The sequence below is a fragment of the Dichotomopilus funicola genome (genome assembly GCF_033296635.1).
Source record: "Dichotomopilus funicola strain CBS 141.50 unplaced genomic scaffold C8A04scaffold_78, whole genome shotgun sequence".
Taxonomy (NCBI): Eukaryota; Fungi; Ascomycota; class Sordariomycetes; order Sordariales; family Chaetomiaceae; genus Dichotomopilus; species Dichotomopilus funicola.
Window position 1 is genome coordinate 9597 of NW_026944099.1, and position 23524 is coordinate 33120.

A 23524-nucleotide genomic window follows, 5' to 3' on the forward strand; every position below is an offset into this window, starting at 1 on the left:
TCCTGAACTGAGGAACGTATCGAGTGAAGGTCGTGATAAGGAGGGCTTCTACTTGAAAATGAGAAATACCCACAGACTACAATTGAACGATAGCCGTATCTGTAGTTAATGATATCCGCGCACTAACGTACTTTTCTGGGGACCGTCAGGAGTTAATTAGGTCGATCAGGTTTGAGCGGGGCATCTCTAATTGTTGCGCGCACATCATATCGGTGACAAAGAGTAAGGAGAGGGGATCTCAAGCACATAGCCGCACCAACCCCGTCGTCGGCTGATGGTTGCTTTCTAAGATCTCCCAGCGTCGAAAAAAATAATATCGTGAGCAAAATCCGAGTTGAAATTCGAATGGCTGGCTATGTAAACATTTGAGTCTCCTTCCCCAAACCCCCAAAAAAATCCAAAAAAAAGCGAACTCCGGAGGAAATGGGAATACCCAACCAACTGGTGGAGATTCACGCTGGCGACTCCCAGACACACATCACAAATCGACCATTCACCCATTTCTCCCAACATACATAGTATCACCCACATGATCTCCCTCTTCCCACCTTATTTGAGCGCGGGCCTAATTTTGGCATAGAGCTCCGTATCCAAGAAGCTATAGTTGGGATCGAGCTCACAGAACGGGTGCTGCGACAAAAGCACATCCGCCGTCGGGCGGTCCGTCGGGTCGCTGTGGGAACAATGTTAGTGAAACTCAAACTCGGACATTCCGACGGGGAAAGGGGACATACACAGTAAAGCAATCCAACATGAACGCAAGCGCAATCGGGGTGATCTCCTCGCGAATATCGTCCGGAATCGGCGGGGTTTCCCCATTTGCAATCTTATACATCGCTCCAACCGCCTCATCCTTACTCCATGGCCGGCGCCCAGCAAACATCTCCAGCACCACACAGCCGGTGGACCAGATGTCCACCTTGGCACTGTACCCTTCGCCCTGGGAACGCACGACCTCGGGCGCCATCCAAAAGACGGACCCCTGCATCGAGTTGGTTTTGTCGTTGCCGTAGATGTTATCCGTCTTCTTGCTGATGCCGAAATCGCTGATCTTGCAGGTTCCGTCAAGGTCGAGAAGGATGTTGTCGGCCTTGAGGTCGCGGTGCAGGATACCCTCGCGGTGCAGGTAGGCGAGGCCCGCAAGGGTCTGCCGGGTGAGTGAGGCGACGACGGCTTCCTCGAACTTGCCGTGCTTGCGCAGACACGAACCGATGGAACCACCGGAGATGTACTCGAGGAAGATGGAGATGCTGCGCTCCTTACGTTCGCAGCCGAGATATTGCACGATGTTGACGTGGTCCAGGTGCTGCATCGTGTCGATTTCGCGGTCTAGGGCGGCCACGAGCTCTTGCATCTTTTTTTGGTCGCCTTGGGCGGCTTTGGGGTTGACTTCGACTTCTTTGACGGCCAAGAACTCACCAGTGGTGGCGTTCATACCGAGGTAAACCCGTCCGAATGTACCTTTGCCGATCAGCTGGCCCTTGAACCACCGGAACGTGGTCTGCCGTTTGGGGATGCTATCACGACTACCACTGCCACCGGCGCCCTGCTGTTGTTGTTGCTGCTGTATCGGTAGGCTATCCTGCGGGATCGTGCTCAGCCCGAGAGCCGCGTTCAACGACCCACGCTCCGGCCGAATCTGCACAATATTCGCGTTGAACATCTTGGTGCTCTTGCGGCGCATCAGGTTCGTGCTCTTATCCACCATGCCCCCAGCGCCGGGGATACCGGGCTGGCCGGAATGCAGCGGGCCCGACCCTTGCGTGTACCGCTTGTTCGCTTCGTGCGCCCCCCGAGCCACTTCTCGGATCGACTTCATGCGGCCGAGGCCACCCGATCGCCGCACGCTGCGATGCGCCAGCGTCTGCATCGACACGGGTCGCGAGTCGAGCGCTTTAAGAGTCGACTCGTCGGACCCCAACGTGTCGTTCTCATTGTAGATCGACGACACTCTGTTATGGCTGGAGGACAGGCCAGCGGGAAGTGGTGGTAACGGCGGAATCGAGGAAGACGACTGGGAAGATGAACCTTGCTCAACGAGCGTCTCATCCGCTTCCTCAATGGGCGACGGGCCGTCGCCCTCTTCGAGGACTGGCTGGTCGACATCCAAGTTGGGGAAGAAGTCTTCGAGGTTGTTGATAAGCGCATCGGTCGGCGGGCGGTTGGCCCACACATCCTTCTCGATGAATGACTTGCGCCTGCCCAGCTTCGTCTCCCGGTCCTCTGACTCCCAACCCTCTGACCCAGGCGTACCAGGGGTCCTCCGTTGCGAGGAGTGACCGCTAGCTGTGTCATCCTCGTTGTCGCCTGAGAACTTGCTCTCCCCGCTCGATTGCGGTGACTGGAACGCAACTGAGAGCGTTTTCCTCGATCGCTTCGTGTTGACCCGCAAGCTCGGCCGTTTCCCGTTAGCATCAACCTCACCACCTCCCGTCGAGGGCTGTGCTGCTGGCTTCTGTGCGGCGTTGTTATTGCGGTTGGCGATTGGGACCGCGAATAGGCCGTCATCCGAGTCGTCTCCCGAGTCGTCGTCGTCATCATAACCGGCGTTTTGGGGACCGGCTTTGCTGTTGGCTCCCGGTAAAGTAGGTGCCTGCGAGAACCGAACATCGTTACCCTGGAAGTCGGTATCTGGACCGTGCGACTTCCTCTTGTGGGCTACTGCTGTTTCTGCTGCGGCGGCTGCTGCTGCTACTGCTGCACTTGAGAAAGAACCGCTAGGCCGGCGAGAACTGGGACTGATCCCTCCGGGAGATGGGGCACGTGCTGCTCGAGAAAATTTAGCGCTTGTCCCCACCAAATGTAGATGGGATGAGTCAGGGCTCGAGGCCACTCCGGCAGTGGCAGTAGCAGCAGCAGCACCCGGTGTGCCATCGAAATGTTCACCGTGGTAGGTTGTCGGGGAATAGTCCGGGACCAGAAACGGCACGTTCTTGGAGCTCCAGGTAGTCGAGCCCGGTGAACCCGGAACAGGGCCTGTCCTCGGACTACCACTCCCACTGCCCCTGCTGCCAGAGCCACCGCCAGAACCGGACCGTGACCGCTGACCGAAATCAACAGTGGACATGGCTCCCTTACCTCGATCGCTGCCTGAAGTAGCTCCGTTGTTGTTGGTGGTGCCGTTGCTGTTGCTGTTCGCCACCGGCATCGACGACACGCGGTGTGGAGACAAGCCGTGAGCCCCGCCTGTGGTCGGGTGGCCAATGCCTGCCATTTCGCGTGCCATACCTACGAGCAAGCCGTGAATCCCGCCCTCAGGGGTTGGCATGGCGTTCGGTCGCCCCTTGTGCTTGTTGAACAAGGCCTCCTCACGCAAGTCGGATGACGTACGCTTCACACGACCACTGCCGTCCATGCTCCCCTGGGACATGCGCGCGCCGTGCTTCTTGCTGAGCGAGTTGGCCTTGAGTAGCGTGGCGGACGGGTCTTCGGGAGGGGCCGGGGCCTTGCGCTGCGGTAACAGGGTGTCGATTTTGCGGTCCTCGTAGGGCGATATGCGAGGTTGGTCGAAATCCACGTTGCGGCCTACGATGCCGTAGGACGGGCTGAGTTCCCCGGAGTCCTGGCCATTGCTGCCTTCTTTAGCATCCAGGATCTGTTTTCGCTTGGCTAGATACTCTTCCTGCTTTCGCATCTGTTCCGTCCTGTACTGGATCGCCTCGGCCGTCAACATCTTCTCATCCCGCTCCCTACCGCTAGCAGTGTTTTGTCTCGAGCTAGGCGGCGACGAACTGGACCGTAGTCGGCCGTTGAGCTTGGCGTATGCCTCTTCATCGATTAGAACCGCTAGGGGGTCGTTCGGGTTCCGTAGCACACCGGGCCGGACAAAGAACTTCAAAGAGCCGACGGCATCGCCCATGTGGCTCTTGGCTGTCAGCAGCTTCGTGTCATCGAGCGCTTCCTCGTCATGCTCAAACTTGCCCAGCTCCGTCAGAAAGATCTGGGCACCGTCGTTATCCGGTAAGCCCAAATTGATGCACACCAACTGCCGCAAGTCTGATGCTGAGCCAACCTCCGTCACATCGAGCATGCGATAATTCCAGCAGTCCGCTGTTGCAAGGATAAATACCCGCCCGCCCGTGGCACGCTTGGACGATGGCCGGTCGAGCGAAGTCTCGCTCCCATCGCCGTGGCGTAGGCCCGACAAATGCATCTTGTTCGGACCTGGACTAGTCGGCGACTCGTACTCTTCGCCCTTCTTCTTGTTCCGGAACAGGGACAGAAACGAGCTGCTCCCCTTCGCGCTGCCCGGGGGGTCTGTCCCCGCGCTGCGGTCACCTGAGTCCTGCGGTGACGGCCGGGTACCTTCGGGACCGAAACGTCGGCCCTGGGGTGCTTCAACTGCACGGTTTCCGTTCACCACATCGCCGATGCTCATGCCGCTCTTCAACATGGCAGCCGCGTCGGGTGGGACGCCCGAGCCGTAGATCGCGGCGTTGGACGACGCCGAGTCCGTGCTGTTCCGTGAGCGGTGGCTGAACACGCTGGTATGGGGTGAGGCAGAGACGTTGCCTGCAGTGGAAGACGGCGGTAGCAAGCCCGACTGGGGGACCGGGCTTCCCGTTGGGCTATCTCTACCGAGCGGCGTCGACACTCGGAGCGACCCGGCGTCACCGGACTCGCTCAAGTTCGGGCTGTGGCGGCGCGCAACGTCGGTGTCAATGTTCTTCATGAGACTCCTGTGGTTGGATTCGGGGGCTCCGGTGTTGTTGCTGAGTGTCGGCATGGTCGTTGACCGGGAAGACTGCGAAAACCGCCTCCCGCCAAAGCCGGGCCCCGGGGCTTTGATTGGGGTGTTGGGAGACTCGGCCGTTGCTTCGGTCACGGCGATGGGTGCGGATGAACCTGCACTAGCAGACTCTTTGCGGGAATGGCCAGTCGAGGAGGTCTTGACTGTATCGACAGGGCGACCCGTCACGATGCTCCGGATCAAACGCCGCATCCGCTTGCCCTCTTCTCGTTCCCGGGGTTGCTGCCACTCGCCACCATTCTTCTTGCATACCCTGGCCAGCAGCGGGTACACCTGCTGGTGCATCATACCAAAATTACCACGCCCACCGTGACTGCTCCCCAGCTCGAGAAACTGCACACCGTAAATGTTGAGCAGCTCGAAGGTCTCCTGCCAGTCCTTGGAGAAATTGTTGACCTTGAGCCACGTCAGTACCCGATCCAGCGGCCACTGGGCTGCAACCTCGGGCGGGACAGACGAAGATGCCGTGCTTGCGGTCGAGACGTTCGACAGCACGCGCTGGTTCATAGCGGCTGCGTACAGTCTGTCACGGCCCGAGGTCTCGTCTAGTGGCGTAGCCGCAGCAGAGTCCATTCCCGATGACATGAGCCCGGGGATACCCACGCCTTCGCCATACGTCTCGCCCCCAGAAGGGATGTACGTTGCGCTCATCTGCTCGCTCGGGGGCGGTGGTGGGGGCACTGCTAGGCTGGTTTGGCCTCCAAACCCCGCGGCAGCGTTTGCCGCAGCGATGGCCTGCGCATGCGCCTTGGGGTTATAGGCCGCAGGGACATTCCCGCCGGCACCTCCTGGCGGGGGAGGCGGTATATTGAACGCGGTACGGCCGTCGTAGGCACGGCCCCATGTTCCGTGCCATGGGGCGCTCCCCAGCGCACTCGGTGGTGGGACGGCACTCGACGGGAACCCGGGGTTCGGCGGAGGGCCAGGAGGTGGAGGAAGCAGCATACTGCCCCCGGCCGCAGCGGTGTTTGGGTATCGAGGTGGAGGTGGAGGGATGGCCATCATGTTCCCGAGACCGACCGAAGGGGGCGGCGACATGGGGGGAGGAGGTGGAGGCACCTGAAAGGGCCGGGTCGTATCGCGCTGGCCATTTTGATACATGGCTGGCCGTTGCGCTTAGAGCGCGGCCGATTCGGCGTCGGGGGGGACGGGAAGAGGTTGGTTCCAATTGTGTTCGTCACTGTGCTATGGAGTTGTGGCTATCTTTACGTTCGTTCGATCAATAAAAGCCCGCGGATTGCTGGATCGGTGGTGGTCTAGGGATCGCCGTCGGTGGTGTCAGTTGATGGTAGCGCTCCTGTGATAAGTAGTGGGGGGGATTGTAAGACGTCGAGGACTAGCGCGGGGAGGGCACAGAGGAGTCTGGACCCGACGATCGATAGTTTGCGAGAGACACCAAGATGGAGACTGGACCCGTACAGCGAATTGTCACGATATTTGACAAGAGGGCGGGCTTGTGGATTTCCCACCCCGTCCGTCCACAACGCGGCGAAGGTGGACTTCGGGCGAGGATGTGTCGACGGCGGCTGATACCGGCGCGCTTGTTTGAGGTTGTATGTGGGTAGTTAATCTGTTTGAGTTTTGGTTCTGGGGGGTTGCTGGTCCCCTCCACTTTTCGGACGGCACAGCCGCTGCGACTTCGACGCTAACGAGTTCCTCCGTTGTCAATCCCGGGCCGGCAGTCGGGGGAGGGAATTACAAGTTGTATCCGTACACTACTCCGTAATTCGACCGAGAAATGGACAAGGCGTTTCAATCAATACACCTCCGCCTGAAGCCGCTCGCAAAAATGGCGAGCAAGGGAAAGGGAACGGATAGACGGGTCGCTGAGCGGAATCGACAATACGATTTCGCCTTTTCAAGCATGCCGGGTCTCTCTCCCTTCTTTTCCAGGAGGGGAAAGTGGAATGCGAGGCACCAATGGAAAGCGTACCGACCTTTCCCCTCGGTTTCCCGCAGCGTCCTCCTGAGCGTTCTGGGCGCTCCCGCTGAGTGGGGTGATGGGCTTTGTCGTCGACAGGAAAACCAGGGGTCCTCGGCGGCAGCGCGCTTCGGATTTTGGTGAGGTGCGTGCTGCCTGCAGCAGCTTTCCCAAATCCTCCATGAGCTGAACCAATGGCAGGGCGACGGAGCTCTCGGTGGCCCAAGCTTTCACCCAACCGGGCCCGAGGTGGGGCATGAATCGAGGGTGCAAAGACGGCCTGGACAAGGCCAAACACGAGCAGCTCAGATTTGGTATTGGATGAATATGTTTTAGCGCCGGGTTCACTGCCGACGGGAACAATGGAACCCTCAGCGCTCCGTTCTCCAGCATCATGTAAATGCGGATGATGGGCAGGCGATAAGTGGTGAAGGAAAACTGCTACCAGAGTAAGTGATTTCATAATGTGTGCTCTAAACACCTTGAAAGCCCTCGCGTATGATTCAGCTACTTTCTTTCCATATGGCCCATGATTTTCAACTCAAGTATTTATTCGCTACCTAACTTTCCCAGGCAGCACAACTTCCTCCAAGCAGTTGTTCCTGCAGCTCCCTTATCCAACTTGGCCTTGTCCGCAGCGCGGTGGGTGGCACAGCCGCATGCCTCCCTAGGAACCCCAAGGCTGCTGGGGATCGAGGCTGCCCGTGTGCTAGTATCGCGAGGCAGCAGACATTATCTAGTCGACGAAATAATGTTCTGAACATGAGGGCATTTTCCCAGCTTTTGTCATGATAGGAGACTAGGAACTGGGAGCAGGGCCCGCTTCGGAACCGAAAGACACGCAGTGTTTGCCTACATTAGGGATCGTTATCATGATTACGTGTATTTATCCATTCTCTTGCTGTACCAAATCCTTCAATCCGCCGAATCCATCGCTCATCCAGGCCGTCCGGGGCCCGAGGAAGCGGAAAGGAAAAAAACAAACAAAAACAACCAAAGGAAAGCACAGCTCCTAGACTCCCGCTACTAACCAGTGCGTTGGGTAAACAAAACATAAACAAAACAAAAGCAAACCATTCAATTCAACATGCCCAAACTGGCCATCCCCGTCCCGCTCCTTTCAGCCCCTTACATGACTGCACAGTTACCCCACGCCCCCTGATTGCACTGCTCATAGTAACCGCTCTCATCCCCGCCTTCCCCGGTCCCAAGAGCAATATTATGCTTCTTGACCACCCCTGACACCCTCAACGTCTGCTCGCCAGGCCCATGCCACCACCGCAATCGCTGCAGGAGCACCGACTCCTCCTCATCGCTGCTGATTTCCCACTTCCCCGAGCTGACCTCCACTGAGCAGGCATCTTTTGGGAAGTGGTACTCGGGTAAGAATACTACGGTCGGTGTATCCGAGTCAGTATCCGCCGAGGTCGAAGCGTTTATGGCCAGAGTAAAAAGACATTGTCGAAGATCGAACCCATAGTTCGTGATCACGCCGGCAGTGGTGATCGGGGCTGGCCGGACGTAGGCTTCGGCCGCACGGTACCCCGGGGATGCGGTGAGCTCGGGCTGGTGTGACGTGGCTTGGGAAGAGATGGATGGGTTGGTGAGAGTGCGTTTTAGGTTAGCGGGCGTGACGCTCTCGTCGTCGTCTAGTTCTTTTCGCGAGCTCGCACTACGCGGGTTGGCCGTGGAATCCTCTAGGTCTGGCGTCTTGGGAAGGGCAGACGGTGGTAACAGCTTGTCGTCAATCGAGACGATTGAAAGGTCCTCGCCGTTCCATTGATCCCCCTTTTCGTGGTCGTTCGAGGCCATATACAGCCACAACGTATAACCCTCCAAGCCACCGGCTTCTACTCCAAAGTGATTGGCGTCCATAGCAGCCGATTGACTCGAGTAGTCGCCGGTCTTGTAGGCATGTTTGTCATCCATATCGTAAGGTATCCCGAATTCCGTCATCACGCACGGGTGGTTCCCGATACGGTCCAGCCCTTCTTGACGCATAGCCGCGTGTTGGTCCCGGAAGCAGTTCCGGATGGCTGATTCGCCCAGCTTGATAGCCAATGCTGGGTGCCAGTACCGCCCGCGAAGCACACCGATCACGTCGACGTTCCAGTTTCGGTTCCATTTTTTGGTCATGAGTGTGATGCCGTCGTACCAGTGTGGTGAATACACGAGCCGGGGATCGTCGCCGTCGGGAGTACCCTTGATGAGTGGTGGGAGCTCCATTGTGGGCCCTTGAAGCAAGAGAATGGCATCGGGGTGATACGAACGGACCGTGTCGCGGTACTTGCGGGAGTGCTCCATGAAGTACTTGTTCGTAAAATAGGGGTAGTCAACGGTGGCCCCGGTTGTTGGGTGCTTGGAGAAGTAGTCCTTCTTCAACAGTGTATCGGTGGAGGGATCCCACACACCGTGTTGCGCCCAAATGCACTCTCCAAGCTTCCACCCAGGGTCTCTTTTGTAGCCGTATCGCGACTCATCATATCCTTCCGGCAGCCACGCCACCTCACCGTGGGGGTCGACTAACGTCCGTCCTACCTTGTAGGGGCCCAACCCGCCCATATCCCAGGTCTCAACCTCTACCGCCCGCCCGGATCCGGTTAGGATGGTTTGCCATATAGTAGGGCAGGTTCCTTTCTTCAGAGCCTGCTCTTTCGGTATGACACTGATGTCCTCATAGCCAACCATGCCCTTGTTCGGTTCGTTCAAGCTTTCCCACCCAAATACCACGTCGTTTTCGATTCCGCCAGCCTCATGGATACGCTTGGCAAGATGACCGCACGCGCGAAGGAAATGCCCCTGCAAGTAGTCCTGGATGTTCTCCCCGTCAATGATGCATTTTGGGGCAAAGTCCTTGCCGGCGAAAAACATGGTGAACATGGTCGCGGCCGCGAGGCGGTAGTAGTTGGTCGACCAAATCATCTTTGGAAACTTGTCGGGTTCGGGGTAGGTATTGTGGACAATCGCAGCTTCGGTCGCCGCGAAGCTCTGGGGGTTGAGGCCGGCCGCATACAGCGTCCACATCGGAGCGCCGGAGCCTCCCGAGAATCTGGACCACTACGAAACAACCGTCAGTCGACTCTTGTTCTCGCCGGACCGGTCCCCCTTCAATGAACACCGGTATCCGTCCCATTCATACGCACCACATCCTGGTGGGGATCCATAAATACGTAGAACCCGTAGCTTTTGGCTGCCTTCAACACCTCAATCGTTTCATCAATCCAACGTTCGTCGTAGATGCTTGGCCCAGCAGCCTCAATGGCTTCCCAGGTGAAGACATAGCGAATTGTGTTGTATCCGCATCGCTTTAGCCGCGAAAAATGGAGTTGTGCATCGTCTTTAGGAAATGGCCGGCCGACGAAGCTGACATTGTCGCCATCGAAAAAATCGCCAGCCACATGTGAGGGTTGGTTGGGCTGACTGGGATACTTGGCCTCACCAGCGACATTGATCCCGCGGAGAATCACCTGTCTGCCGTGGTCATCGCGAAACTTTCCATCTTCAATGAGGAGGCGGAGGTTGCTGGACATGATCTGTGTCCCACAGACTTGTCCAAAGCACGTACAGTCGTGAGGGCTGGTGTGGAACGGGGATGGGCTGTCGGATGATGAGCTGGAGGTTGTTCAGGGGATCCGTTGCCCTGGGGCGCGAGGCTTGTGGGCGGTCACATCCCAATGACGTTGGGGCGACAGGGGGTCCGCAGCACCTCGCGTGCCAACTCCCTCGCTGTGGCCAAAAAAAGCGGCAGACGATGGAAGTCCTTGAGAACTTACTTTTCTACAAAAGTGAAAAAAAAAGACTAAAAAGAATAAATCAAAGAAGTCAAAGAAAACGCAAAAGAGAAAATCACTCAGAATCTGTTAGAATTTGATCGAATGTTAATGGATTGGACTTGAGGTATCGGTTTTAGTCTGCCGCTTTTTTTAGCCACAGCGAGACACCCGGACCAAGGGTTAGGGTTAACGTTAAGTCTGAGTGCTGCGCAGGGTGGAGCCTAATTGATTGACACAGCAACCACTTTACGCGTGACGCGCTTTGGACATTGCGACGCGTTCTGGATGGAAGAACCAGAAGCACACAACAACCAACAAGCCGAGACCAAAAGTCGCACCGCGCCCAAATCGCCTCAAAATTTATCACGATTTCGTAGACCATTACCAAGAAGCCGCACCGTTTTTAAATCTCAGAATATTCTCGGTTTTACCAGAATGCCGCACTCCGACCCACCCGCTGAAGAAGTCCCGATGGAGGACGCCCCAGCCGCGGTTGTGGACAGCCCGGCGGCAGTTGACGATACCGCTATGGCCGACGCCGCTGATGCTCAAGCCGCCACAGAGGACGTCAAACCGGCAGATGAGAGCTCCCAACCTGCAAAAGAGAGCAATGGCACAAAAGCTGCGGAGATCAAGCAGGAGGAGAAACAAGAGGTAAAGCTAGAGGACCTCTTCGACGGCATCGATTCGGACGACGACCTCTCTCTTCCTGAAGATGGTCAAGAACCGCAACAGCCTGAGTAAGTGCCGCTCCTCGAATTGTTGATTAAAAGACATGCCGATATTCACACCAAACTAGGTTGGCCGATACCCCGGGCGCATCTATCGAACTTCTCCGCGCATATTATCAACGTTTCTTCCCATGGCGATACATGTTTCAATGGCTTAACCATAGCCCTGTTCCCACAAATGACTTCAAACACCGCGAGTTCAGTTTGTGGTTGCACAACGACGCAGTAATGCGGTATCAATCCTTTCCTACGTCGGATTTGTTAGTACCCCATATGCCGTGTTTGTGAGCGTGTGCGCGCGCTGACACCCGTCTAGATTCCGCAAAGATGTGCTTCGATTGATGCCGAGGCGTATTGAAATTGGGCCTGTGTACACGGCGGACCCAAGGGATCGTAAAACGTTCCGCAATTCAGCTGCCTTCCAACCTATCGCCAAGGAGCTGTGCTTCGATATCGATTTAACAGATTACGATGACATCCGGACGTGTTGTGACAAGGCAAACATTTGCAACAAGTGCTGGAAGTTCACTACCATGGCCATCAAGGTGCTCGACACCGCGCTACGGGAGGATTTTGGATTTAACCATATCCTTTGGGTCTACTCTGGTCGTCGTGGTGTGCACGCCTGGGTGTGCGACAGGAAGGCGAGAACGTTGGCCGACCAGCACAGGAAGGCCATCACTGCGTACTTTGAGGTTATTGCAGGCAAGCAAGGCGGCAAGAGGGTTAACGTTCGGCGGCCGTTGCACCCCCACCTGTCGTAAGTTACTTCTCCCTCCACCGCTGCTTATGCGCTCTTGAGTCATTTTCCGATACTAAGTCAAAAACAATCCAGACGGAGCATCGAAATCCTCAAAGACCACTTCCAAGAAGACGTCCTCGAGATTCAAGACCCTTGGCAGTCTAGTGAGAAAGCAGAATATCTCCTCCAGCAAATTCCGGACCTCCAACTCCGCGACGCCCTCCGCAAGAAGTGGGATTCCTCCCCAGGCCGGGCGTCCACATCTAAGTGGGCCGACATTGATGCTCTGGCCCGAACCGACGCCAGCGGTGGACTGGATGCCCACAGCCTCCTTGACGCCAAGCAAGACATCCTGCTCGAGTACACCTACCCCCGCCTCGATATTGCCGTCTCCCAGCGCCTCAACCATTTGCTCAAGAGCCCCTTTGTTATCCACCCGGGAACTGGCCGAGTGTGCGTACCCATCGACCGCAACAATCTTGACGCATTTGACCCGCTTGACGTGCCCACCCTTCCGCGTCTGGTGCGCGAGATCGATGAATGGGCGGAAACGGAGGGAGCGTCTAGGGCGATGGCCGCGGTAGAAGTGTCGGACGGGGCAGCGGTAGGTGGGAGCAGTAGCCAGGACGTGAAGCCAGTGCCGGATTGGGAGAAGACGAGCCTGAAGCCGTACATTGAACACTTCCGTTCGTTCGTCGCTACGCTAATGCGAGATGAGAGGGAGACTGCGGTTAAGAGGGAGCGAGATGAGGATGGGGACGTCCAGATCAAAACGGAGTCGCTGGACTTTTGATCGAATGTTGGAATGACTAGATACATCGACCTACGACGACACAGACGGTTGTATAAGCTTGAGCGTGTAGTGGATTTTCCTTCCTAGATGTGTCCCATTCAGTTGATCCCCCTAGGTACCTTGCCATGTCTCCAAACATCTTAAACCTCCACGGCCCGTCACGTCGATGGTTAAAACTCGTTCAAACACGGGTGGGTGGATATTTGGTTTAGGGAGCCTCTTCAGCCCCAGCCTCTACATCTTCCCCAACTACCTGATCCACAGCTTCCCCCAGGCCATCATGCTCATCGTCATCGTCTGCACCCTCTTTCTCCGGGATCCCTGTCGCATCGTCCTTAAGTGTCCCTCCTTTACGCCTCGGGATCACATCCATAAATGCCTGCCCCCAATCGCCACACTCCAACCATTTCGCCATGATTTCCACCACCTGGTTGGTTGTCAGGACATACCGACTTTGCATGGCCATGTACTCGCCGATCGGTAGCTTGGCCGTCCGAACCTTGAACCCCTTGGCTCGGTTGTAGCATAACCCCTTTTCTCTGTTTCTGTCGACTATCCCGCCAATAACATAGCTGGTGTTGGCTTCTAGCCGGTCAAGGGTATGTGGTGATTCCGAGGTCAGGTAAACCACTGTACGGTCTACATCTTCTTCATCCTGGCCTTCGGTCTCACCCACGGCTTCGCCTTCGGAAGTTGAGGGCTTGATTAGATCAATGACTTCCCCGCCATCTGGCCCCATCATCTGCTCGCGCGCACTCGTTGCGGCAGCCTTAAAATCGGCCTCGTGAAACCCCACATTCTTCCAGTTATGGTGTGTGTTCTTCAACGCCGTTTCGAACCGTTCCCTGAGCTTACCTCCCCACGAGCTAAAGTGCAACGCAGCCTGGTATTTTGACTTCCGGTTCATCGCGTACGACCGCACTAGCTGGCTTGACAACGACACCAACTCTGGCTCGCGCATGTACGCCTCGAAATCGCAGTCGATGATGAACGACACCGGTACGGGACGGAACTTCCAAGGCTGTTTTTGCTGCTGTTGAAGCACCTTCGCCGGGTCAAGCCCGGCAGCCTCGGCTTCGGCAATTATGGCTTCTTTCTCGGCGCGCTTGCGGGCTTGTTTCTCGTGCCGTTTGTCCTTGCGCTTGGCCCGCCGATCTTGTTTGAAGTCTTCCCATTGCTGTTGCTTTCGTAGCTTTTTGAGTTGGTTTTTAGAAAGTGGTGGGTTTTCTCCAGTTGCTATTTCAGAATTGCCCCCTCCGTCCCCAGAGTTGGCCACATCTGTCGTCGGTTCTGGAATCTCGGTCGCTGGCGAAATCCTTTTGGCGGCTCGGTCGAGCTCAGAATCGGCTTTGCGCTTGCCATTGGCGGTTGGAAAGTCACTGTTCCCCGTAGAAATGTGGGCATCCGCTGAGACGACGTCTGCCGACGCGTTTTGCGCTTCGTTGGTGGCCATCTTCTTGGTGGGCGGCACATTACTACGGAGGAAAATCGAAAATGGAAGCAGATGTAGCTTCAAGGTTGGACTGAACTGTAAATTTTTGACCCACTATGATGGCAGAATTCCCCCACTACACTAACGCCGGGCGGTGAAAAGAGGCCCCCCTGTCACGTTGCAACGCGTCTCTCGTGCCGACTTTAATTGAGACGCGTCTCCCAGACTGTCGGGGATGTCCCACAACGAAACACTTTTGACATCCACCACCAGAACCGCTTTTCGGAGAATGTCATCGAACCCCTTTTCTTGTTGAACGTTGTAGAATTCATAACCAACCATCATGTCTGCACGACCTGAGCTCAAGGTCTGCACGCCCATCTTGTCCCCCTGATTTATTCAGTTTCTATCTAATCCAATGCTAACAAGAACCCCCCGAAATGTTAGGTCGACGACGAGCATGGATTCATCCGCTTCTTCAAATCTCTCCCAGCCAACGATGAGGACTTGATTCGTATTTTTGATCGGGGAGATTGGTACACCGCACACGGCGAAAACGCCAACTTCATTGCACGAACCGTGAGTTCCTCCCCGGCCTTCCCATCTCTCCTCTCTACTAACTAATTTATCTTTGAAACGACAGGTCTACAAGACTACCTCAGTTGTACGACAGCTTGGACGCAATGACCACACCGGACTTCCTTCGGTTACCATGACCGCCACCGTTTTCCGACAGTTTCTTCGCGAAGCCCTGTATAAACTGGGGAAACGGATCGAGATTTGGGCGAGCCCCAACGGGCGGATGAACTGGAAGGCCACTAAACATGCTTCCCCTGGCAACCTTCAAGATGTTGAAGAGGACCTAGGAAGCCTCGCCGAGGCAGCACCCGTCATTCTGGCCGTCAAAATCTCGGCAAAGGCGTCAGAGGCACGGGCTGTGGGAGTATGCTTCGCGGATGCCAGCGTTCGGGAACTCGGGGTCAGCGAATTCCTAGACAACGATCTCTATTCCAATTTTGAAGCACTTCTCATTCAACTCGGCGTAAAAGAGTGCCTCATAACGATGGAAAAGGCGGACAAAGAAAGGGATCCAGAACTCACCAAGCTGAAGCAAATCATTGACAGCTGCGGCGTTGCCATTTCTGAGCGCCCAATGGCCGATTTTGGAGTCAAGGATATCGAACAAGATCTGGCAAGGCTGTTGAAGGATGAAAGGTCCGCCACATTACTCCCCCAAACGGACCTGAAACTTGCTATGGGCTCAGCAGCGGCCCTGATCAAATACCTCGGTGTTCTTCACGACACCTCCAACTTCGGCCAATATCAGCTGTATCAACACGATCTTGCTCAGTTCATGAAGCTAGACGCGGCCGCACTTAAGGCTCTCAACCTAATGCCCGGGGCAAGAGATGGCGCGAAGACCATGAGCTTGTTCGGTTTGCTGAATCATTGCAAAACCCCGGTCGGGAGCAGGTTGCTAGCGCAGTGGCTCAAGCAGCCCCTGATGGATAAGGACGAGATTGAAAAGCGTCAACAACTTGTCGAGGCGTTTGCCAACGACACAGAACTGCGTCAGACCATGCAAGAAGAGCATTTGAGGTCGATTCCCGATCTGTACCGTCTTGCAAAGCGGTTCCAGCGAAACAAGGCGAATCTGGAGGACGTGGTCAGAGCCTACCAAGCAGTCATTCGCCTTCCTGGATTCTTGGGCACGTTTGAAGGCATCATGGACGAAACATACCGGGATCCCTTGGATGCGGCCTACACCAACAAGCTCCGCGAGTTATCCGACAGCTTGGTCAAGCTGCAGGAGATGGTGGAAACCACGGTTGACCTCGACGCACTCGACAACCATGAGTTCATCATCAAGCCGGAGTTTGACGACAGCCTGCGCATCATCCGGAAAAGGCTCGATAGGATACGCACTGAAATGGACCGGGAGTACGCCGAGGCCGCCAGTGACCTAGGTCAGGAGCGGGACAAAAAGATATTCCTCGAAAACCACAAGGTTCACGGCTGGTGTATGCGGTTGACCCGCACGGAAGCCGGTTGTATCCGGAACAAGTCGAGGTACCTCGAGTGCTCAACACAAAAGAACGGCGTTTACTTCACGACCAAGACGCTACAGGGGCATCGCCGCGAGTTCGACCAGCTGTCTCAAAACTACAACAGGACCCAGAGCGGTCTGGTGAATGAGGTCGTCGGTGTTGCCGCTTCCTACAGTCCAGTTCTTGAGAGACTTGCGGGTGTGCTTGCCCACTTAGATGTGATTGTGTCCCTTGCGCACTGCTCCGTCCACGCCCCCGTCTCCTATGTCCGCCCAAAAATACACCCTCGCGGAGAGGGCCAAACGATTCTGATGGAAGCCCGCCACCCTTGTCTCGAAATGCAAGACGACGTTCAGTTCATCACCAACGACGTCGAGCTAACGCGGGACAAGTCCTCCTTCCTCATCATCACAGGCCCCAACATGGGTGGCAAGTCGACTTATATCCGCCAGATCGGCGTGATCGCGCTCATGGCACAAATCGGCTGCTTCGTACCATGCAGCAGCGCTGAACTGACCATCTTCGACAGCATTCTGGCACGTGTGGGCGCCAGCGATAGTCAGCTCAAGGGCGTGTCCACATTCATGGCCGAGATGCTTGAAACAGCCAACATCCTCAAGTCAGCAACAGCCGAGAGCCTCATCATCATCGATGAGCTCGGCCGCGGCACGTCGACCTACGACGGCTTCGGCCTCGCCTGGGCCATCTCGGAGCACATCGTCAAGGAAATCGGCTGTTTTGCCCTCTTCGCCACGCATTTTCACGAACTGACCGCGCTCGCCGACCAAGCCCCGCAGGTCCGCAACCTACACGTCACAGCGCACATCAGCGGGACAACCGACGCATCCGCCAAGACCACAAAAACCAAGCAAGACGAAAAACGCGAGGTCACCCTCCTTTACAAGGTCGAGCCTGGCGTCTGCGACCAAAGCTTTGGCATCCACGTCGCCGAACTAGTCCGTTTCCCGGACAAGGTCGTGCGCATGGCCAAGCGCAAGGCTGACGAGCTCGAGGATTTCACGTCGGCGAAAGACGGCAGCGGTGCCGCTGCCATTCCCGCGCCGCCCGAGGCCGCATACACCAAGCGAGACGTGGAAGAGGGCAGCGCATTGCTCAAGGACGTGCTTGTGCGTTGGAAGGACGAAGTACGTGCCGGAACCATCTCCAAGGAGGAAATGGTCGCGCGGTTGAAAGAGTTGGTGGGAAATGACGCCAAGTTGTTGGCGAATCCCTTTTTCCAAAGCGTGAAGGCGTTGTAGGTGCAAGGATTTGCGTGTTTTCATCTCAGGGTCAAGTCTATGCAAATGGTTGCTAATTCCATTGACCGTATGACACTTTGTGCTTGGTTCACGGATAGCTAGAGATAAGTGGTCTTTGGGTGCTCTATATTGCGGTACTGTGAAGGAATGGAATGGGTTTAGGGGTGCAAGGTAAACGGTTGATGTTTAGTAATAAATATATGTAAACGTGCGACATGCTACTTTATGGTTTGACTAAATACAGCTGCTCGAATATGCCAACGCTGCCGCTTGTTGTGGTCAATCCGAGTACTGCGCAGGTGGATAGATGCAAGGTTGCGGACAAAAAAGGAAGAAAGCAACGATCCAAAATCAATAGTATGAATGGGATAAGAGAGCATATATGAAATTTAAATATGAAGGAAGGGAACCCCCTTCCCCCCCCTCTCCCCCCCAAAAAAGAGGAAGAAGAAAGGAAAAGGGAGAAAGGAAAAAGAACACCTGTAAAATACGGCATTCCAACATCAGAACGGTCGACCGAGTACACGTGCGAGAACTCACACCCGTAGATGAGGAGTTGTACCAGGAACGGGATCGGAACACTGAAGGGCCAGTTATGAAGGGCCCATCAAACGTTCACCTCACACACCTTGCACTAGGCTCCTGATCCACAAACTTGCGCGTTTTTCTAGTCTACATGGGTGGCTTCTAGCTCTCCATCACCCTGAGCAACCGCCCTTTACAACACGGGGTACAAGATCCCCTGAATCTAGACTTTACACATATCCAACAACCATCCCCCCCAAGCCCGAGCTTAAAACGAACGGGCGAAGGAACGACCGGCAGTCGGATACTTCATCTCAATTCACACACCCCTTTCCTCAACTCCTCAATCCACTTCTACATCCAAACCACCTGACCGTTCAAAATCCCGCGGCGTCGGAGGCCCCGGCGCCTTGAGGGTGATGTTATAGCCCTCAAAGCTACGTAGCGATGCCCGACGCCCAGGTGATCCTGCTAGGTTCTGTTTTGGTCCGGTGAGTGAACAAAATTGTCGTTATTGTTCGCCGTGCGGGGCGTGTCCACGTTCGCAGCCTCGGCGACTTCTACGTCTTCCCTAGAGCCTGATTAGTTATTTGTCTCCTGAATTGGTAGTTGGGGTTGAGCCATGGAAAGGCTACGGCCGGTGTACCATTGCTCGATGCTAGGAAGCACGGAATCCGCGTCATCAGTCATTACCACATCATTGTGAGCCGAGTTTGGACGCGGAGGCACGGGCGGAGCCACCATCGGCTGGCGACGTGGGACGCTGACCAGATTCTGGACTTCGTCGGCCTTGACGTAGGCGAGGTAGTAGGGCTCGCCCTTGGTGTTCAGTTCGTTGAACACGAACTCAGCTGGGTGCACCGAAACGACCGTGTCGTTGTACTTGCGCCAAACATCGTCCTCAAAGTCGTGAATCCAGACCCAGTAGTGGCCGGCTGAAGCGCTTGTCCCCGCGTGACAGACGACAGCGTGGAGACGGTAGGCGACATCATGGGCGTCGCGAAAGAGCCCATCCCGCTCGGCCGTCAACTGCTCTTTCTGTTCCTTCTGACGGATCTCGAACTTCTTCCAGAAATCATCCGTGGCGAACATGTCAACCGGCTCAGTGGGATGGGGGGGCTGGATAGGTTTGGGCGCTGCAACACCGTATTTGTCCATCAACTGCTTCAGAGCCGGGTCAATGGTATACAGCTCCACGGGGAACGGGGTTTTGTATTCGTCTGAGACCAGGAACGCGTCGACTTCCTCGTCAGGTACCTCCTCGAGCCGTTTCCGCATGGCCGGGGTCCAGTTTGGATCGTCCGCAAAAAGTTTCGACTTCTCCTCCCCTGTAGCAGGTTCCATTTCGTTCAACCTAGTCTTAATGTCCCAACCGCGCTTCCTCGCCTTGAAGAGCGGCGAGTGAATGTCCGCAGTATGCATGAAGCGGTCGAGGTACAGTGTCTCAGGAATGGTGATCGGGTTGCCGTTCTTCCTGACGCCGTCGGATCGCTGAATACAGATATGGAAGTGCGGGGCGGGCTTTTCAATGCTCGTAAAGGACAGAAGATTGTCCGGCAGCAGCTCCAAATCGAATGAGATCGCCAAAGCATCATAAAGACCCCTCGTACCCGTCTGGGATGGGTATGCCGTCACCCAACGGTCGGATCGGCTGGTTCGGTTCCATTCCTTTTCTCCCCGCTTTTTGCGGCTGTCGATAAAGGTCGAGAAGAAGGCTTGTTCAATCGGGTCGGTTGTGCTCTTGGGGGCGCCAATGCTGGAAATTTTGAAGGCGGCGCGCAAATGATCAATGGCATTGCCCATGACCTCGTCGACGTCCATCTGATCGGATCCGACGTTCGGCTTGTCCAGCTCGACGGCAAGCTCTTCCACGGTAAGCTTAGATATTTTTACGTCACCTTCGTTTGGGCGACTGGTGGCAGTGTCGGAAGTTTGCATGTCGTGCGCGGGGCTAGGCGCTGTTGCTGCCGTAGCCTTGTCAGATGAGCGATCGTCAAGTGTGGAAACCAAAGGGCCGTTGTCCTCTCGGGGATGTTCGACCAATGTTTGGGAACTTCGGGTGCTTTCCACTTCGACTTGTTCGGGCTCTCCCATGGGTGCGTCGGCAACATTGGTAGGGGGACTTTCGCCGGCACGAGGTGGGAGAGGTGGTGGTGGTGCATCGCCGTCACCCGAGGCGGCAACGGCAGGGACGTCGGCCGAGTGTGGGCGCAATTTTTCAGGCCGCAGCAAGGCAGCGTTGGCAAGACGCTGGCGGGGCGGGATCGATACCTCCCCAGTGGCATCCAGGTCGCGGAACAGAGTGCTTAGTTCACGAGTAACTACACGCGCAAGAAGTTAACACAGATAATAAAAACACCACGCATCACATACGCAGGGTAAGCAAGCGAAGGTAACTCACACTCATGACCCACGAAAGCCCGGCCAGTCTCCAACTCGGACGGGCTTTGATCTGGTCCATCGCTGCCGCCATTACTGCCAATGCGTAGAATACTGCTAAGATTGGCTTCAGTGGGCTCCAAGGGGTTCAACTCGGACGTAACGGCGAGGTTCCTGACGGCTTTGACCGAGTAGAAGTACTGCAGGATGCTGTTGAGGTAGCACGTATTCCGCAGGTTCGCAAGACCAACCGGTAAGTCCACATCGACAGCGTGCTGAGGACCCCGGGCCTCTTCCGCTGGGTTGTTGGAGATAAACTGGGTCAGGCGGGATCGTAGTTCGGCCACGATGCCGTCAAAGGCTGGGCGGTTGGGGTCGTTCATCGGCCGCTTGAGGGCAATGGTGTCCAGTGCGAGGAGTTGAAGGTCTAGTTGGTCTGAGTCCAGTTCCTGGTATCGGTTTGTTAGTATGCGCTCGTCGGGGGGTTATCTATAGGAGTGGTAGAAAGCAAACGGGAAGCAAACGGAATCAGATGGTTACACATACCGAAGCCACACTCTGTGCGGATACGGCAATACTGTCCATTGGCCACTCGCCCTCTACACGCAAGAACTGGCAGGCTTCAGGAAGGTCCATCTGCGTCTCGAACACCTCTTTCAAGATTTCCTCGCTGTGTCGGTCCTTCCCAATGCGGAGCAGAGCAAGCCGGTGGTCTGACTTTTGTGCGGGGGACTGCTCCCTGTAAGTCCTGTAGACACCAATAAAATACTTTGCGTCCTCGGGGCACGCCTTTGAAAGCCCAAAATGGGCGTAGGCCTTTTCAACTGGTGTGCTTTCCACAGTACTAGTCGCAGTCTCTTTTTGCTTCGCGAGCAGTTCTTGGTGAGTAAACACAAACATCTGGAGCTCCTCCGAGCGGCGAGCAGCTAGCGTACCGAGCGCTTCGAGATAAATTGGCGTATTTTCGGGGTCGAGTTCCACCTGTCTATTGAAGGCAAACTTGATCAAGGCATCATCCGCATCAACGGGCGCCCCCAGAGCAGCAAAGTGTTCCTCCTCGTTCTTGTTGACGGACAATGTGCTGAAGCTGCGGTGGCTCCTGTCACACTCCAGAGCCTTCTCGAGTTCGTCTCGGGCGGATGCCGAGACGGGCCGGACAACGGGTTCCCCCTGCACGGGAGGTTTGTAGTCTAGTATGCTCTGCACTTCCGACCTAACATCATCATAGAAGGCTCTCGGAGACCCAATGGGTGTCTTGCCCTCTTGAGGCGGTAGCTGTGGTGGCAGCCAGTAAGACTCGTTGGCGGCCTGATCTTCTTCCTCCTCGAAGCCCAGGTATCGAAAGACCTGGTCGCAATCCCGGCCGAACTGCACCATAAAGGTTTTGTTCCGGCACGATATCTTCTTTCGCGACCCCTTCCCGTCGTCGTCGAGAACGTTCTTGAGGTACTGGCTCAAGGTGTAAAGCACGGTCGTAACGTAGTGAGTCTCTTTCTCCGCAGTGACATCCGCATAGCGGGTTGGGTCTTGTTTCTTCGCGACCTTGAGCGACTCTTTAATCCTCTTCTCATCCATTATCATCTTCAGCCACGTTGGTTTCAGTCGTGGGAGCGATATCTCTAGGTCGACGGAGACGGCACAGAGCGTGCAGGCGTACTGAAACCGACACAGGTGGGGACTAGGCTTCGAGTGGTGGAACGCCGCAGCCTCGGAAAGGCCGTTCCAGGAGGCCTCCACGACCCGGAAATGGTGTTGCAGGTGCCCAGCGCCATCTTTGTGAGGAGATGGGTTAATCTTGAAAACGAAGTGGTAACGGCAGCACCGGCACATGCAGGATATGAGCGTCCTGCCCCGGCCTTCGGGATCATGTGCTGCTCCATAGCTTTGCCCCGGCTGAACGATCAGGTCATGGTCTGGGCTTCCATCCGAGCGAGGAGGAAAGATGCGCAGGGGTGGGCACTCGACCGACGGCCCCTGATTCTGCTCCGTGAGTCGGGGATCCGAGTTTGGCTTCTCCTGCCTTTGCCGCCTAGGATGACCAGCAAACCAGTCGCGGACAAGTCGAGAAGCCAGCCGACCGCCTGAGAAATCCCGGTCAGTTCAAAGTGTTTCTGTGATAAGAAACAAAATCACAAATACCGGGGGTTGGCTCGGGATGAGCTAGGATTGTTATTTACCTTGCCCCGTCGGGTTTGTTTCTGCGACTTGTACCACTGACAAGGCCGAATTAGTAAAAGCCGTTGATTTGGCCAGCGCCAACCTTTGGATCTGCGCCGTAACGCGGTCGACAGTCATGACGGATTAGAAAGAAAAGTGCGTTGTCGGCCCGATGCTGGAAGAGGCGCAATCGATGAGCGGCAGAAAGGGAGAACAAGCGGTTGGTTACTTTTGGATGCCGTGGGATATGGGACTCGCGGAGCCCGTCCCTTCTGTCTTCCACTCTTCCTATCCTCGAAAGGTCCAAGAGGGTCCTGACGAACGCGTATGCGCCGGGTGACTTGTGTGGCCTCGCACAATCAGGGGCGAATGAGTCGTCGGTGGGATGGTTGGTGGGTTGGGTCGTCTCAAGCGGTTGGCCCGGCGCGGGATGCGGGGTGATATTCGGCGGTGCCCACTGGAGCTGTGATGCCCTGGGCGAGGTCTCGGGAGATTTACCGAGTCGACGGCGAGCGACACGGCAAAGGAACGAAATAAGGAGAGGTTAGGAAAATGGTGTTGAGCCGTTAAGGTGGGCTGCTGGAACAACAGCTCCGGGATGATGCAGGCAATGAATGCAACCAACTGTAATTCCGTTGTTCCTGTCAAGATCGACAATGTGGGAGTGAAATGCAAGTGAAAAGATGCGGCATCAGTGAGCTATTGGGAGTAATTCAAAACACACAACGCCGAGCAAACCTTCTTTCCCGCTTTTTTCCTTCTACGGATAGAGGGGTTCACGAGAGCTAAGTACCCGCAAGTGATATTGTGTTTAAGCTTCCGGAAGCAAAAGGAAGGGTGCGCGCAGCCGGGGCGGAGCCTTATTCACACACACAATGAAGAAGACAGATGCCTCCTCAGGGGTCTCAGACCCGCTGACGTATCCCCTTACCGCTGCGCTGCGTAAGAATACAGCATGCGACATGGCCCCAGCCTTCTTTAGCCGCACATGTTGAAGGACGCAGTGCCCAGCGT

The 23524-nt window shown here is 55.9% G+C and overlaps 6 protein-coding genes across 6 annotated transcripts; 2 read left to right on the forward strand and 4 right to left on the reverse strand.

The window, feature by feature from the left end:
- Positions 1–549: 549 nt before the first annotated feature.
- Positions 550–5851, reverse strand: C8A04DRAFT_14956 (uncharacterized protein; the record flags this gene model as incomplete). The annotated part of the gene is made up of 4 exons (XM_062778307.1): positions 550–673; positions 735–2682; positions 2716–2769; positions 3079–5851. The coding sequence occupies 4 exons, from the start codon at positions 5849–5851 to the stop codon at positions 550–552; spliced, it is 4899 nt and encodes a 1632-aa protein (XP_062633796.1).
- A 1948-nt stretch (positions 5852–7799) lies between these two features.
- On the reverse strand, positions 7800–10201 carry C8A04DRAFT_39882 (glycoside hydrolase; the record flags this gene model as incomplete). The annotated part of the gene is made up of 2 exons (XM_062784747.1): positions 7800–9728; positions 9815–10201. 2 exons carry the CDS (start codon positions 10199–10201, stop codon positions 7800–7802), a joined length of 2316 nt encoding a protein of 771 aa, XP_062633797.1.
- A 714-nt stretch (positions 10202–10915) lies between these two features.
- C8A04DRAFT_14954 (uncharacterized protein) lies at positions 10916–12710 on the forward strand (the record flags this gene model as incomplete). The annotated part of the gene is made up of 4 exons (XM_062778305.1): positions 10916–11184; positions 11244–11435; positions 11492–11935; positions 12011–12710. The coding sequence occupies 4 exons, from the start codon at positions 10916–10918 to the stop codon at positions 12708–12710; spliced, it is 1605 nt and encodes a 534-aa protein (XP_062633798.1).
- A 208-nt stretch (positions 12711–12918) lies between these two features.
- C8A04DRAFT_32011 (guanine-1-methyltransferase-domain-containing protein) lies at positions 12919–14163 on the reverse strand (the record flags this gene model as incomplete). The annotated part of the gene is made up of 1 exon (XM_062781947.1): positions 12919–14163. One exon carries the CDS (start codon positions 14161–14163, stop codon positions 12919–12921), a length of 1245 nt encoding a protein of 414 aa, XP_062633799.1.
- A 322-nt stretch (positions 14164–14485) lies between these two features.
- C8A04DRAFT_32012 (DNA mismatch repair protein msh-2) lies at positions 14486–17449 on the forward strand (the record flags this gene model as incomplete). The annotated part of the gene is made up of 3 exons (XM_062781948.1): positions 14486–14509; positions 14590–14721; positions 14786–17449. 3 exons carry the CDS (start codon positions 14486–14488, stop codon positions 17447–17449), a joined length of 2820 nt encoding a protein of 939 aa, XP_062633800.1.
- A 996-nt stretch (positions 17450–18445) lies between these two features.
- Positions 18446–22648, reverse strand: C8A04DRAFT_39886 (uncharacterized protein; the record flags this gene model as incomplete). The annotated part of the gene is made up of 5 exons (XM_062784748.1): positions 18446–18545; positions 18621–20295; positions 20376–20802; positions 20900–22434; positions 22531–22648. The coding sequence occupies 5 exons, from the start codon at positions 22646–22648 to the stop codon at positions 18446–18448; spliced, it is 3855 nt and encodes a 1284-aa protein (XP_062633801.1).
- Positions 22649–23524: the final 876 nt, after the last annotated feature.